The sequence below is a fragment of the Falco peregrinus genome, chromosome 9 (assembly GCF_023634155.1).
Source record: "Falco peregrinus isolate bFalPer1 chromosome 9, bFalPer1.pri, whole genome shotgun sequence".
NCBI lineage: Eukaryota > Metazoa > Chordata > Aves > Falconiformes > Falconidae > Falco > Falco peregrinus.
The window spans coordinates 26,568,895-26,585,487 of NC_073729.1; the positions used below are offsets into that span (position 1 = coordinate 26,568,895).

General features: G+C 39.5%; 1 protein-coding gene across 2 annotated transcripts in view; it reads right to left on the reverse strand.

Annotated features, from left to right (window-relative positions):
* CDH4 (cadherin 4) overlaps positions 1–16,593 on the reverse strand; it is a 462,845-nt gene that overhangs the window by 431,400 nt on the left and 14,852 nt on the right. Inside the window, exon 1 of one of the 2 annotated variants that reach the window (XM_055814001.1) lies at positions 15,668–15,860. The exons of the other annotated variant lie outside the window; for it this stretch is intronic. Within the exon in view, the coding sequence (XP_055669976.1) occupies positions 15,668–15,683 (16 nt within the window). The 5' untranslated portion in view covers positions 15,684–15,860. Of the gene's footprint in view, positions 1–15,667; positions 15,861–16,593 lie in introns of those variants that run through there. 2 annotated transcript variants of the gene reach the window in all.

Here is a 16,593-nt window from a genome sequence, read left to right on the forward strand (position 1 = left end):
CCACCTCCCCAAACGAGTTAAGAGATTTCACTACCGAACGATTTCTTTTTATCATTATATCATTTTAAAAGTTAACTTGATCAAAACACACCATTTAAACACGTCCAGGCTGTCTCTAAGTCTTGTACCAATTATCCTGCAGTACTACACCTTTTTCGACATTGCCAAGAGAAACATCACCACCTTAAATACCCTCATTCGTTCTGAAAATATTCTTACCTCCACATCCTGTAGTGGCATCTAAGATCATTAGAACAGAATAATTAAAGAAATCCCTTCTAGTTTGAAACCTTGAAAATTTAAACCAGCTAATAACTTGACCCAGAGCTTAACTAGCAGATCCCACAGGGCTGTCCACGAGCCCGTGACACCCTGCCCGGTGGCACTTCTGTCAGCACCCCTGCTCTCTGCAGATACAGCCAGCGTCACATCTATTCCATTATATTGAAAAGAAAAAGTCTGTATTTTGGTACACCATCAAATAACGACATATTCAGCCTTTTCAATGACTGCCTCCAAATATAGGGCTGTTCTGCTAAACACTGACACATTTTATTTCACTTCTTTAAATCAGCAGGTATGCAAAGGATGGTCAAACCTTTCTTAGAAAACAGTAGAAAAACAATGAAGAAGGGAGGAGGAAAAAAATCAAGTCCCTTTCTACTCCTGAAAAACTTTTAGAAGAGTTATTCTTGAGGAATTAATGGAAAGAAACTATTTTTTATACACAGTATTAAGTGATTAAAAGCTTGTTCATCACTTTGCTTAGTTTAATTTTAGAAAGGCCTACTTGCAGATTCTTTGAAATGCATAATTAATTGATAGCAGCGTGGTTACATCAGTACAGAAGCGAACGATAGATGTGAAGTGGTTTCGTCACAAAAAAATACAACCAGTACAGGGCATGATTACAATATCCAATTTACTCCGCCCTCCAATGAAGTTGTTTGATCTGCACATCTGATTGCACAATCATCCATAAATATCACTTGCATTAAATTTTTTCCTGGTTTGCAACTCATTTCGACTCCTGCAAGAAATTTTTTTTTTTGTCAATTGAATCTGACAGAAAAATTAAAATAATCCTCTTTTACCTCTGCATTATCCTTTAAGTACTTAAGTTTTAATTATATCTCAAGTCTACCTGAAGACATTTCGGGCAACTTCCAATAACGTGCATAAGCAGTTGAATACAGTGTAGAAGTGCATGTAATTTCCAAGTCCCCAGTTGTTAATGAAATCCCAAACATTCAGATTTTAATTGAACTAGATAAAGATTAAGAAGCTTAGCAGCAGCTGGCATTGCGAATTAGTTCTCAGCAGATTTTTATGTTGTACTCTAAATCATTGCTTTTGTAATCTTCCTAAATTGTCCTTTATCTTGCTAATGCAGATATGATTCTCAGAAAGCATTAGGCTTCCACTGTTCCCATTGCCTGTAAAATCTTGAACTGTAAAATCTTAATAGTCTTTTTTTAATAAGTATTATGATCTATATGTATAATGTGCATTCAATAAAATCTTACTGTAATTAGAAGAAAAGTTTTTAGGTTTTTTACGTGACCTGTTTTACAGATTAGATTTATTAAACAGCATAAACTGTTGGAGCTGCTTTAAGACCTATTTAGAGCTGTCTGGCATCAGATGAAGAAACAGTGCTAGACCCAGCGCTTGGGGCTTGGCTCTCCGGGAGGTTCATTAGGAAGGCTCCTTCTCCTTCTGGTTCAGAGAGCTCAGCGTCAACACAGCTATGCTGCTTAAGCGCCTGACAATACATCATCATCAGTGATCAAGCAGCATCTTGCTTGCAAGGACTTTCCAAGACTGGGAGAAAGGATTCAGATGAGCGCCAGTGGGAACAGCTGCTCCCTGTCTCCAGGTCCTCTCCCTCCAGCCCAGGCCGGATGCTGGGAAGGGCCCTGCATGCGCACACACACACACACACACACACACACACGATCTTTCTGCAGAGCTTGGACTATAAACTCTGGAGCAAAGGTCTGTATTTGAAATAACCCTGACGAATGCTCTCTCAGGATTTGTTCATGCATTATAACAGCTCTTAAGAGAGTTACAAGTGCAATTATTACCTGCATAATAAAAGGAGTCATATTTATACATCTCGGTTGAAGATGCACTTTTCTTATTCACACTAACATAAATAAAAGTGGAGTTCCTGTCTTTATGGGAAAAGTAGGGGAGGGGAGGAAAAGGATAAATACTACTACCACCATCAGAAAGCAATAAACACTTCAGTCCATTTTTCTCCCTCATAAAAAATTCTAGTTATTTCCTCAGCTAAACGGTATTGGTCTTTCAAGTCTGTTGGTAAATGACCAACTAACGCAGTTACATATGCACTGAAGAAGAAAATTATAAAGAGATAATACAGCTGACTGGCATTAAAGTTTTGAACAGAACGCGATTCTAACAGTTCCACTAAGGTACTTTAATATTAAGAATCTTGGCTGCTCTAGTTTTTTCCTAATAAAGGAAACATTTGGCAGAATAACAAACATCAATGTCAGAAGAGGGGAAATAGCTTCACCTGCGTGCCTTGATTTTTATTTTTTTTTTTAATTGTCATACCCAGACATAACTGATGGCATTTCAGTGCATTCTGTTGCCCCAGCCTCTTCCCTACTGCATTTTTCCTCTTTACCTCCCGTACTGAACCAGGAGGAAGCATCGCTGCCTGCTGCCAAGCCATCAGTCTGCTCCAGTGCAGGCGGCTGCATGTCAATGATGACTACAGTGATCATTAGTCCATACCTCTCTTCAAAGAATTATGTTTGGTTCAGCAAGCTTTAAGATCTCTGAATGAGAGATGCTCTAAGTAGTGCTAAGCAATTTTCTCTCCCTCAAACTAAAATGAAGCTGCTAGCTTTTCATGTCTCTTTAGGCCCCTTATTACTTGCCATTTCCCCTTAGCAATCTTCTCATTCCAAACACTGACATTCTGGCAGCCCAGCTATTTTCAGAAACTATTATCTAAGTTTGAGATTGTGAATTTTTTGCTAAGTAGTTTTTCCAGGCAAGCATTTTGCTACCTAAACTTCAGTGAACCTACAAGCAGATTCAGAGACTCAACTCTACCTACCTTTTTTTTTTTTTTTTTTTTTGCCATAAAACAAGGAGTTAACTTCACAGTGTTGACTTCTCATTTAAGCCATTTTCTGAAGTACAGCTCTAGTTCTGAGAGTGACTTAGGCAGTTCAGCCTCAATTTTCTCAGCTCTTTTATGAAAGCTTGACAATTTTTTTCCCCCCTAACATTAAATAATACCTTCTTTGGATGTTCCTGGCTCATGTAGGGTTTTTAGATGTCTGCTGCTGATTCCAAGGTGCCCTCAATTGAGCATTCCTTGAAAAGCCTGTTAAGAATTTTGTGCTTCAAATTACTCCCATAAGAGCAACAGAACGCGGCTCCCAAATTGCTTCCAAGGCCGGAGGGTTTCTCTTGCTTCAAGATAACCAGTAAATAAGAACTTCAATCCATTATTATTTTTTTTACCTGCAAAACAAATTATGCAAAATCAACTGACACCAAAAGGAATTTTGCTAAGGACTTTATTGGGAACACACTCAGTTCCAACCCTGAGAGTCAATCATCCCTCCTGCAGCCTTAACCTCATGTTTCTTCAAAATTTACCAATGTGCTGTCAAAATAAAAGTAGCAAAATTGGAAATATTTGATTTAGAACAAAAGTGAAACATTTAATTTTCCTAAACATACAAACAGGCATGCACGAGATCAATCATTCCACATAACATTTGTCTTATTGCATGAAAATATGCAGGGTGGAAACTGCAAACAAATTATAATTATTTGGACTCCTGTTAAACAAACTAGTGAGCCTTATAATTAGTAACATAATCACTTTAAGACAAATATACTAAATAAAATAATGGGACTTCAGCACTTCTGCACATAATAATACTGACAATTTATGCTTTATTAATTAGCTAGTTGCTTTATCAAAGTTTGGAATTCTGAACCTCAGAGTGTTGCCACCTCCTTTGACCTGAGGATTCATTCTTGATTCAAAAGACATGCAAGAGCAGAAAAGAACTTCCATCGAGTTCACACACAGCTTCAAGACCTGCTTGTAGGGATGTTGATTGTGCAGGACAATTGATCAATAAAATTCATGTATTTCAATCCTTTCCTTCTAACACAACCCCACTAGTCCTAATTGATTTCTCTGCTTGGCTAACGACCAACTCAGATGCTCACTGCCTCGAAAACGACTGACCAACACTAAAAGGTGGTGTGGCCATGCCCAACGGATAAAAGTGATTGAAAAGAGCTAGATAAGTTATTTTTCTGATATATAACCACAGATGCAACTACTTCTATCACTCAAATCATAAGGCAAAGAATGCTTCACCAACTGACCACTGGAGTTATTGGGATTACCCATTGAAGTGCCACTTGCAAGTGTTAAAACATTCTTCACACAAGTCCACATTTAGGTGTGTTAATGTGTTGTCTTACATGGGGAAGGAAGACCAAAAAAAAAAAATGTAAGGACCTGACACCAAGGTGTAGACAAGGAATGCTTGCAGAAGCAGTTCGGACAAGCTGAGGCAGCAGGAACAGGCTGAAGCAGAGAAGCTGCCATGTTAATCACCAACGTGCAAACGAGTGAAGGCACTCCAGGATCAAAACTCATCATATATACCAAGGTCACTTCAGAGAACAGAGAAAAAGGTCCAGTGACAATCTCACATTAAAGGTCTGTAACCCCATCAGAGGAATTTACTAATGAAAATTATTTCATCCAAAGAGCTCTTTTAAGCCTAAGTAGAAATCACAGGTTTCAGCAAGTCTCCACAGAGAAGCAGAAAATTACATTTTAAAATGCTGCATAAAGCTGAAGGACTTATAAGCAATACAGGGGCCCTTAACGTGGGGTCTCACATGCACAGAGGCTATACGACATGATAGTGGGGACTTGCAGAACTGGGCTCTGGGAAAGGCTCAGTATCATTCAGCAAAGAACTTCTCAAGGAAGAGCAGGTTATTATAGCCTTTGATTGAAGTGAAAGTTCTTAGAAGTGTTTGTGCCTTTTTCATACTATCACATAGAATAACCAAGGTTGGAAGGGACATCGAAAGATCATCTGGTCCAACCTCAAAGTTTTTATTTACTGACTGCTCAGCAAATTAGTCTATGACTTTAAATAAAAACACAAGCTCTGACTTGCATCCAGAGGCACAGTTTTTGTTGGTAGAATAATTTCAGAAATGCAGATATCAAATATAGCATTTATTTTCTCAAAGCTCAGAATTAAGAATTAGTTAACTACTGGTTTGACTTTCATTAAAATATCTTTCTTCAAAAGATCTTTAGAAAAGGCTCATCACCAGCAGGTATTATTGCCCAACTTAGTCAACTGAAGACAAAAACTCCACCTGCCAACCACACTACAAAAAATAGGTGCTCACTGCATGCACACAAAGGCTTGTGGGTTTTTTTTAAATATTAAATGAAAAAGAAAAAAGCAACGTTTTTTCTACTTCTGTTTTGCTCTCCCTTCTATTACATGAAAACAATTTACCTGCTTTCAGACTCTGCCTACCATTACTTTGTTTTCACTTCATCTAAATGCAGTGAATAATCTTGGTCACGACTACAGAGACAAAAGCTAAGAGAATTCAATAGTTGTTCCACGCAGCCACAAGATGTTGGTGACACCTGTAACGTAAAGAATGCAACCACGTACTGAAAGTCAATCTGCTTCATTCACAGACCCTAACGCACCAGCCTCCCAAACCCACTTTATTCATTTTTTTTAGTAATTGCACCAGTTTTCTGGACAAATACATAATGTCATAAGAACAGATCTATACTGACAACCAAGGCCAACTGTATAACGCTCGTCTAAGTGGCAATGAGATTCATTAATTAGGTTGCTGCTTTAGAGTGTTGTTCCCCTGCAGCTATATTCTGCTCAAGGGTATTTTCAATAGTATTGAATAGATGAAGCAATTGCTAAGCAAAATCCACTAACTGATGGCCAGTGTCAGATTCCTCAGGCCATACTTTGAAAGGGTGTGTATATATATATTTACTTGATCAAGTGAATGAATTTAGAGGAAAAAAGAAAAGCAAACAAGAATCCCCCAGTGAGACAGCTTATGTGTTCTTCACTTTTAGGGGTGTGATCTTTAAAACAAAGCTTCCCATTCCGCAGACATAATGCTGCAGACACAATTAAGATGTAGGAAGGCTAGCTACAGGATACCTAGCTGCCTGATTGCACATGCAAATCAGGTTGGTTGTGATCTAGAGGCACATACTTACTCTCACAATTAATGGCAGGCAAAGAGCTTTATCTACAGTTATTTGCCCTCTTTACTGACAGCACTATAAGCAACTTGTAAAAATAATAAAAGCTTGAGTCCAGCTAAGTGTTTCCTGTTCTGGTATCTGACTTACATGCTACTTACTGGTTTACTCCTGTAATGTCATTTTTATAAGATGACATATCCCTGAACATTGAAGTTAAATAAACACAGCACAAATATTTTGGCTTTACTGTAAACGTGTGGAAAGATTTTCTTCTTGTGAATTGCTGGCTTGCTTTTTCTTCCCATTTTGCTTCCTCAGTTACTATGATGTTTAGATTGTGACTCATTAAAGTCAGGAGCAAAAGTATTATTTTGAAAGTTTAGGATATCTGTAATTCTAACTGATCTTCCACCTGGCATTAAATCTTCAAAGAATGTTATAAAGTGTCTTAAAAACCTGAGATGCCTGACTGTATACAGAGGAGGAACAGATGCACCTCTATAATTTGCCCATAAATAAGTAAAAATGAAGCCATCAGCTACTCAGTGATACTTGCATGCAAGCAGGCAAACATCTTTTTTTCCACTTGTTTTTCACAGTTTTAAACATCTTCTGAACCAGACCTTACAGGGTGTCATTAAAAAGCTTTAAACACTGATGTGTTTGTTTTTAGAAACTTACTGTGCGGAAGTGCCATCTCATAACTCTCATCCTTAAATAAAACCTTTCGCCACTGCCCTTGGCCTCCAAATTCTGCAAGACCCATATACGGCAGTAAAACACACACGCACAAAATACATAACTTCTGTTCCCAGAAACAGCGAACACTCAGTCTGGAAAAGCTTCCTTTCAGGTCACAGCAAGTCAACTGCTGAAAAGACGTTAACATAAATTAAACTGTTCCTGAAACCCAGCAGACACTTAACTGAGTTCTCCTGGTCTGTGTTCCCCCCCTGCCTCCCCTTTTTGGTTTCCGATTTTAGGCATGCCTTGGAGCAGAAGTGTACACCCTTCTCTAAGCATTCACCTAGCTGAGCAACAAAGGGAAAGAGGAGAAAATTGACAAATTTGACAGACATTTGGCTAGTTTTTAATGGAGACAAGTTTCAATAGACAGATCTAAAAATCAAGTTTTGACCAGTCCAATACCACTTAGAGCATTCAACTTGGAAACTTCCTCTTGTTCTTGATAGATTAAATAAGTAAGTATTTCGGAATTAATTTATAAGACACTGGGCCCACTCCCTCTTCTTCCAACTGATTTGATCTATTCATCTAAACAGTAAAACACGACTACTGACACAGCAGGAAAAGTGGACTAAAGGACATGAATTTAAAGAAAATTCTTCAAAGTAACATGGGTAGAAACAACACACAATTTGTGACTTGTGAATTCCAAGTAAGTTAGCTACAGAAGCACAGGTGAGGAATTCATGTAGTAGGAAATCCTTCAGGCTGATGAGGTTCCCAAGCTTGAGAGAAGTATGTCTGGGTAGGTGACCAGATGGGGTATCACGCTGATGCTTTGATCTTTTCAGTAGGCTGTGCTGGTTTCTGTAATGAGCCAGAACATTGTCATTTGAATTACACTTCTATAAAGCAATCCTTTCATTCCCTTATCTAAAAGGAACAGAATGAAAAGAAACAAAGAAATCAGCTGGTTTCTGACTAAAGATTTTCAGTGCAAATTATTAAGCTGAGAATGGAGTAAGATGTACATCAGTGGCTGACAGCACACGAGCTCCTGCACCGTACCGTAGTATTTCCCCGTTATCCTGTCACGATTCCGGCAGACTTTTTTCCATTTCCCTTGGCATTTTCTAGTCCTCCCTCAATGCACAATGAGACTGAAAACTTTCAGTGCCGCAGCACCAGCCACACTGACCTCTGCAGCGTCACCTGGGCTCTCTGTCTAAAGGCCTAAAGACCTTTGGTATGAAGGCCATCCATGCGTGTGATCACTGCCTCCTGCCTGCATCCAGATACATGTGTCCTTCCAGTTCTTTTTTACTACTTTCTCCCATTCACAGACAATCAACCTCGAGGAGCCCTCTTTCTCAATTATTCAAATCTAGCAATTGCTTTTCTTCTGCCTCACAGCCCTTGCTGAAAGAGAACAAGTCTTTACAGACAACAACAACGATACCAAAAAAAAACCCAAAACAACAAACCTACCCACAACAAACCCCCAAACAAAAAATACCACCAAAACCAAAAAAACAACACATCAAAAATTTCTGGACAGACTTCCCTATCACCCTGCTCTAAAACAACGTCTGAGCAGAAGACTGAACAGCTACCTAAAGGCATCTCCTATTTGCTTTATTCATTATTCACTCCAAGATATAAGCTAAGAGAATCCACACATGGCCAGGATCCCACTGTGCTAGATGCCTTATAAACTCAGGTCAGGGAAATCGTGATCTCCATCTCAAAAGATTATTTGCAATCTAATGAAAGGTAGAGAGGTAGATACAGAGGAAGACAAGGACACACTGAACCAGCACTAGTCAACATGTAAGAACACGAACAATACGCATTTGGTTTGTGGGTTGGAGTTTTTATTTTTATTTGAAGATACTCATTTCTGTCACATCCTAAAAAACCCTAATACTAAGTCATCGCATGTACATCTGAAAGTGAGCAGGATGTCTAATACCTGAAAGCCATTCATCGACACTTTGCCACCACCTAGGTTATACAAAAGTCCTCACACTACAATATAGAATCTCTCTCGAATCTCTATTTGAGAAATAGTTACAAGCATTATTCCCCTCCTTCTATATGCTTTGATCAAGGAGATTTAAGAAGTATGTTCTACCACGCTTTGATTCCACTTGAGGGTTTTTTTGTTGTTAAAAGTAGTGAATAAAGATGACAGGCAAATAGTCTAATTAGCACAAATATCTTGTTTCTTGAAACTTCTGGCAATTTTTAAACATCTATTGCTCAGTATTATTACGATACTCTCCATTACCAACACTGAGCTAGCGTGGACCTTTCTTCGGCCACAACAGCAGCTTTCTCACCCGTTTGCACCAGGAAACAAGGTATTCACGCCTGCATCGTCCCTGAGCTGCCACGTGAAAGGCCCCCAGAGCCCAAGGGCAGCAGGACCCCTGGCCACTCTCACCTGTCGCACACATTCCACAGGGTCAACGGATTATACGTGGCTAAAGCACATCTGTTGGCCATCACTCAATCCCCACTTGCAAGGCTCAAGGGTCAAAGCATATTTCATTTCACTGGGTGGCTGCCTCCAGCCGCACGTCCCCCACCTGTCGGAAAACACATCAGGGCTCTCACTCAAACTCAAGGATTTCTGTTCTCCATCAAACTCCTGTTATTCCCTTCTCCGGTAAGGAAACAACAATCACCAAGCCAGACCACAACCAACCCCTGTGGACCAGCAGGACTTTATGACAAAAAGTTTCCTACATTTGGCTAAGCATATGTTGAAATGAATCATGGCAAACTTTATTAATGTATAAAAGACGTCGCTGCTGGAATGCCTCAGCCCGAGGCGTAAGGTGGCAGAGCCCTCGCAGCATCAAGCACTTGCGATAATTGAAGTCTGAAAATATCTCACAGGCAGCTGAAATACCAATTTATATTTAAGGAAGATACTGAATTACCACAGATCACACACAAAAAAAGGGTGACTAGAGCAACACTCGTGTATTTTGTTATTGGACTCTAAGCTTAGCATTTGATGAAGAGCCATCTAGTTTTAACCTAGATAAGTTGGAAAGATTATTCATCTAATGTATTCTCTGGAAGACTGCAGCTCCAGTGCTAATAAGGGAATTTAATTAGATGGACAAGCCTTGACAGCAATCCGTTTCCAATACACTTAGTATTGAAATAGGCCTGGGTGTTCCAAGATTTATAGAAGAAATCCACTATTCGAGTTAATGTGGAAAAATATCTGAAAGTTTTGACTACCCAAGATGTAGGCTCTTGTTTTTCTGACTTTGTGACATACAGCGCATTACAATTACACCAACTGCACAGATGAAACCCATGTTCCAAATACATATGCTATAAAATGAGTAGAATTGATTTTGCCCTCGGCATTAGTAAATCTCATGAATTCCCTGGAAATCAGCCCAGGACAACAGACCATTCAGAACACCAGGGCTTCCAAGCAGGACACCAACCGCTTCGCCCTCCTACGGCAGCACCCAAAGCCCCAGGACCACAGGAAAGCCACTGTGCACAAGGGTATGGTATGAACACGAAACGCAATCTCTTTCAGTTTATGTACAATTGAAAAAGACATGCACACACATGAAATCCACAGAGGAAAAAAAAAGCACAAAGGCTAGTACTTTCTAAAATTGTAGAGGGAACAAGCCTGCCAGCAGGCTGATGAAACACTTGAGATAAAGTAGCATAATCAATAACAATGCTGCACCTTTAAAAACCAGCAAGTACAACGCAATCAATTCATATCTCGGTGAAGTAGCGTAATAAAAATCTGCAACTACAATAAGCTAATTTAATGATACTTTATCAAGCGCTCACATTTTCAACTACTGTTGTTCACGGCAGAATGAAGCCTGTGTAAAAATATGTCATGAGTCAATATGGCATTCTACTGAAGAGAAAAGACCCACATCATTAAAATCTTAAGTAAGCCTTCATTAAATAGAATACATGAAATTAGCTCCTTCAAAAGAATTTAATTAGTCAACACATTCAGGTTAAACTCACAATCTGCCATTGTGGGTTTTTTAAGCCATTCATTTTCTTAAAGCTTTGTCCTAAGAAGGATTTTTTTAATTGTTATTATTTTTATAATACCATTAGAAACCACGGTGCCTTTATGAAAAGGACAAAGTATCCCTTGCAAGCAGTAAGACACATTTTCATTGCTCATGTATATAGAGCGCTGCCTTGTTAAGGCAATTTCAATCATTTTACGCATCTTCATTAAGTCAGAGATACGGTTCAGCTTTTCACAGAGAGAAACCTCAACAGCTGCAGAGAAAAGGAGGGACAACAGATTCTTAAACAGAAAAGAGGAATTACCAGTTATCTAGCTTGAAATGAAACCTCTGGGAAGCCCCATCTGCAGTCTCAGTCATTACAAATCACAATAATTATGTGAGCTCCCAGCCCATATATAAAATTTCAGTACCTATGAAAAGCTGCAATACTGCAATGTCCACAACACAAAAACATTGCCAGCTCATTTTGCGAAGCTTCAGGCTACTTGTAACACCGAGAGAAGATGAATCAATAAAATGTTATCAGTAAAACAGTTTGATTCCTGCACAGTTAAGCGCATGGCCACTTCTATATTTCAATCCCCTCAGGTCAATATAATTTTACACAGTTACCCAATTCTCAGCAGCAAAATGATACCGGTGGATGTTTCAGATATTCTAAAGCACTTTTTTCTACATGGGGGATTAAAAAAAAAAAAGGGGGGGGGGGGGGGGGGGGGATGAAATCACTTGTTTCCTATCTGGTTCAAAAACTCACATCTTTAGCACAGTCTTAAGTGCTAGCAGCTCTTCACCCCAGCTCCAGTAAATTAAGTTACTCTGAATAGTTCACTCTGCCAAATCCTACACGTCCTATTCACCCCACGCTTAAATAGGAGTTTGGGAAGGAAAGCAAGTCAAATCTGGATTTGGCCTTTCATTTAACGTAAATGTGAGACATAAAATAAGATGTAATTTCTGGCTGCTCAAGAAAATCAGGCTGTTTAAGCAAACTGAACTATTCACCAATAAATTCTGCTAGGCTACTCACCACAACTGAGGAAACTAAATGCTGCTGACAAAGACTAACTGCATAGTTAAAACAACATTTTGCCCCATATCCAGATAATTCTTCACGCATACTCTTAATTTCCAGCTTCCCACCTGGGTATGCAGTAAAATAATGCCTCAGGTTAATCACATACCTCCAGAGAACTGCATTTTTTTGCATAAATAAGAGCCACAAGTATACCTCCAGACCTGAGGAAGTAATAATAATCGTCGTCTGTAAGAAACAACAGTGCTCCAGAGACAGGGAACATTCACAAGGAATCTCCTTCTAGTCGCAAGTCCACTTTCCTTGATTTAATTTGACAACGTCCTAATGAAATAGTATAAGCCTATTACTGCACCAGTCTCAGGCACCGTGAAGTCAAAGGCAACTGACTTCAGCAAGACAGGACAGTAGTTCCAAAAAGGCAAAAATACTAAATTTTTCTTTTTTGATTTCACTACCAACTGTGAACCAACATTTCCTTCTTTAACTCCTGCACTAGAGAACAGACAAAGAAATAGCAGCTCACTCAAAGGCATAAAGCACTTTTTTTTATTGTAATAAGAGACTGCTTATTCCTGTATTCAGTTCTTAAAAAAGTAAAAAAAAAATTAAAAATTAGAATGTCCATAACGCAGTCTACTCTCCTGCCATAGCTCTTTTAAAAGGTTTAGTTTCCTTAAATACGTATACAACATTGGGAACAGCTGAGGGGCAAAACCCCCTGGCATATATGTCACAATTCCCTCACCACATTCCTGTTATTGGGAAATTAATGCATTTCTAGCACTAAGTTTTCGTAGTCTGAAAATCAGCAGGAAAGGCCTGATGGCCAGGAAATAAAGCACACAAATTTATGGAAAGACAAAGCTGCACTAACCCATTAATTTTTGTATTTTGTTATACCACCAACACTGTTCTCATAACTTTCTTCTGAACAAGTTTCATAATTACAGATTCCCAGACGGTAAAGCTTAAGTGATCTCTGTACTCTGCTTTCCTCTTAAACAACCAGCCAAACCACCACAGATACACACAGAACAAACAGCCTGTCTATTTTACTAGAAGACTGAGCTCATGAAAATCCAACTGCATCAGTCCTTTTATTATTCTTTCAAACTCCTAAAGCGAGTAACTTCCTTGAGCTTGGCTAGAGCCTTCTGAATAGAAATTCCACTGGGGAAAGAAGTTTTAGATTAACAGCACAATACATTCAGAAATCAATAGATAAACCCTTGGCTTGGCAACACTACCTGACACCATGAGACTGAACTAGGTCTCAGAAAAACAGAACAAACCGCTCAGAAACAACTTTCCTAATCTGTCTGCTTTTTTTTTTGGCATTGAAACCAGCAACATGAACTTCACCTCTGTGTCACATGCAGGGAATTACTGTTTGAAAAAAACATTCTGATTCAATAATACTTTCTAACTGTAGAAATACATCCGTCTTTGCATGAAAACCAGGAGGGTTTGTTTGGTGGTGCTTTTATTTTTAAACTACAGAGATAAAGCTGAAAAGCAGTCAGGCCACTCAAAGATACCACGTGTACGAGGTGCCCACCCTCCTGATGTAATGCAAGCACCTTCAAGTGAGAAAATGATGTGATTAGACACTCACATGAGGGAGGAGAGAGTGACACTTCTAAACGTATTGTGAAAATTCTTCAAGACTGGTCTCAACTTCCCTCAAACGCCTGGCTTAGACAACATCGGCTTAGATTGATCTCTATGCTGGAAGCAGGATGGCTTTCACTTTTTGATCTGTACGACCTTTTCTCCGCTCATTAACAGTGCTGCTTAGTGTTCCTTTCTCCATTCACCAGAGTCCTTTTTGGATGGATCACACGCACTGGAGGGGAGAGGGTGAAGGGAGCAACACCCACACTCCACCAAAGAAAGCCGGAGCAATTTTGCTATGAGCTGCAATGGTGAAGCTCAAGTGGAGAGCACAGCGGAGCTGGCTATGCTTTTTAAATACACAAAGCCAGTAGCTGTCAGTGAGCAGAAGACATGCTTTTGCCACTACCCATGTGCCAATTATAATAGTCTCAGACATCCCACATCTCAGCTCCGTAGGATGTCAGCAAGACACAGCTCACCACAAAGTGCATCCCACTGCTTCACCCCCTTGGTTGAATTCCAGACCGACTCAGGCTAGACAAGAAACATCCATATACCAAGGCACAAAAGGAAATGGATTTCCCAAAATTTTGGTAAGTCACTTGAACAGCTCTAATGGCACAACCTCCCAAACTCAGGCAGGATGCTTCACTGGTGCTACCGTTGTGTGATTTTCATTACAAACTTATATTCATTATTTATTATCCTGTAATTCTGTATGGCAAACGTAAAGAAACGTTGCCATGACAAACACACATGGTGTTTTCATACTAACCTCATCCCCATGATAACCCTTCCTTCCTTCAATTAACAGAACCCCGTTTTACTACATCTCAACTAAACAACCAAAATATTTTCAGTACTGCTGACAGTAGTTTTATAAAGGGACAGATCGCCAAATCTAAAAATCCTCTGCAGGAAAGCACACGAGCTTTACGCACAGCCAGACTTCTCAGATGCCATGGGCTAGGATACCATGTTATAAGGCTGTAAAACTATGGCCTGTGGCTCCAGTCCAGCCTGCAGAGTAATTTAATCTAGCTCACAAAGAAATCAGGAAAATGGCCTCTGCTGTGCTGAATCAGCAGTGCTGGAAGCCGTGCCACCCTCGATCAGCTAGTAAGAGCGCTCTTTGTCTGCAGTGCCAACTCTGTGTAGAGCAACTATTGGGCAAAAGAAAAGACCAGCAGGAATATTATGTGCCAGATTTTCAGTAGATGTAAGTCAGAACAGTTCCAATGACTTCAGGAGTTGCACTGATTTACATCATTTCAGGATTATAAGGATTTACTTCCCCTGGAAGTTTCACTTCTCTTTTTTTGTCTTTTAATTAAAAGAATGGTGTAGACTTGGCAGCAGTACGAGTCTTCAACAGGCTAAGATTTGGTAAGGATCTTGAAAAAGTTTTGTAAAGCTCAGGGAAAGGCAGTAAGCCAGCTTTAGTTTAAAAAAGATACAAGATGTATATAAGTTCTGATCTATACATGAGTAATATACAGAAGTATATACTTTCACTCTTTACACTTGAGCTCCCTAAATATAACAATGGTAAAAGAACAGCAATCAACAAAAACTTTGTTCAGTCTGGTTATACATCATGAAAAACTATCAGCACAGATGTTATCCCTATTTATGAGTCATGACTAGGGCCAAAACAAATGCCATGCATTACTTCATTTTACTTTTTTTTCTCCTAAGTGCCAAAAAAATCACTGCCGTCAGAAACAGGAAAAAAAACACACAACTGGAAAAAACAGGGGGTACTGCTCATCAGGAAGAAAGCCAACTAGGGCAAAGTTTGGGTTGTTCCAATTTCCAAATAAACTCGTAACTACGACATCGCGTCTCTGTGACCTCAGAGCAGTTTCTGTTGCTTATCTGCTCACGTCTCAAAGAAAGATCCAAAATAAAATAAAAAAAAAACCAAACAACTTTTGTCCAAGAGAGTGCCTAACGCAACCCTCAGAAATGTGCACATACCTCTTTTGTCTCCCATAGGTGACCACGATGGGGAAAGAACAGAAGGAAAGTGAGAATCATGCTGGTGCTTCAGCTCCCTAAATGGGCAACAGATTTATGCTTGAAGACTGCAAGTGAGCAGAACCTGTAGGCATGGCCATGTGAAAAACTACATGCAGTTCCTCTTCACCCCGTTCCTGCGGACAGTGACCCACTCTCAAGACAGCTGAGCCTTGAGAAACACTTAGAATTAGTCACAAAATAAATAGGACGTTGTTTACTAGTGCAATTCAGCTGATGGGTTACACAAGAACTGAAAAATAAACTGTTTCAAAAGCCACCTAACAAAAGAAAAGCTTAAGCCAAAATGCCTCTATATTCAAGAAATGTAGCCTCGTTCCATCATATCTTTTTTAGTACCTGCCTCTGAACAGGTCAGTGTTAAATCTCCTGCTTCCAATGAGTCCAATTTAAAAGTGTTCTTCAAAGGCTTCTGCAATTTTAGGAGTATTAAATTTTATACCTCCTAAGCTATTTATTAGCTGGGGAAGTACTTAATTGACATTCACCAGATATTAACTTTTTTTGAGCATGTGTTACTGCTTTTGGTGTATAACCTTGAGCTTCCCCCCACTTTTTTTTTTTTTCTTCTTCTTCTCGTTTTTCAGAAAAGCTTTCCTAAGAACACTAGGTTTCTTGGTGTGTGGATTCTGTACAAATTTCTCCTGGAGGTGCAGACAGATACACTGCAATGACAGACTGTTCACAAGGGACCCCAGTGCAAATGAAAGGTTGAAAAAACACTCAGAATGTTAATAAACTGTTGCAGAAATTTTGTCTTCTCTTCAGGTCTCCATAATACACACCACTTCTGGAGTTGTCCAGACCCAACAAGAACCATGACCCAGCAGGTCTGGGGAGTAACCAAGCCTCTGAGCACTCAGCAT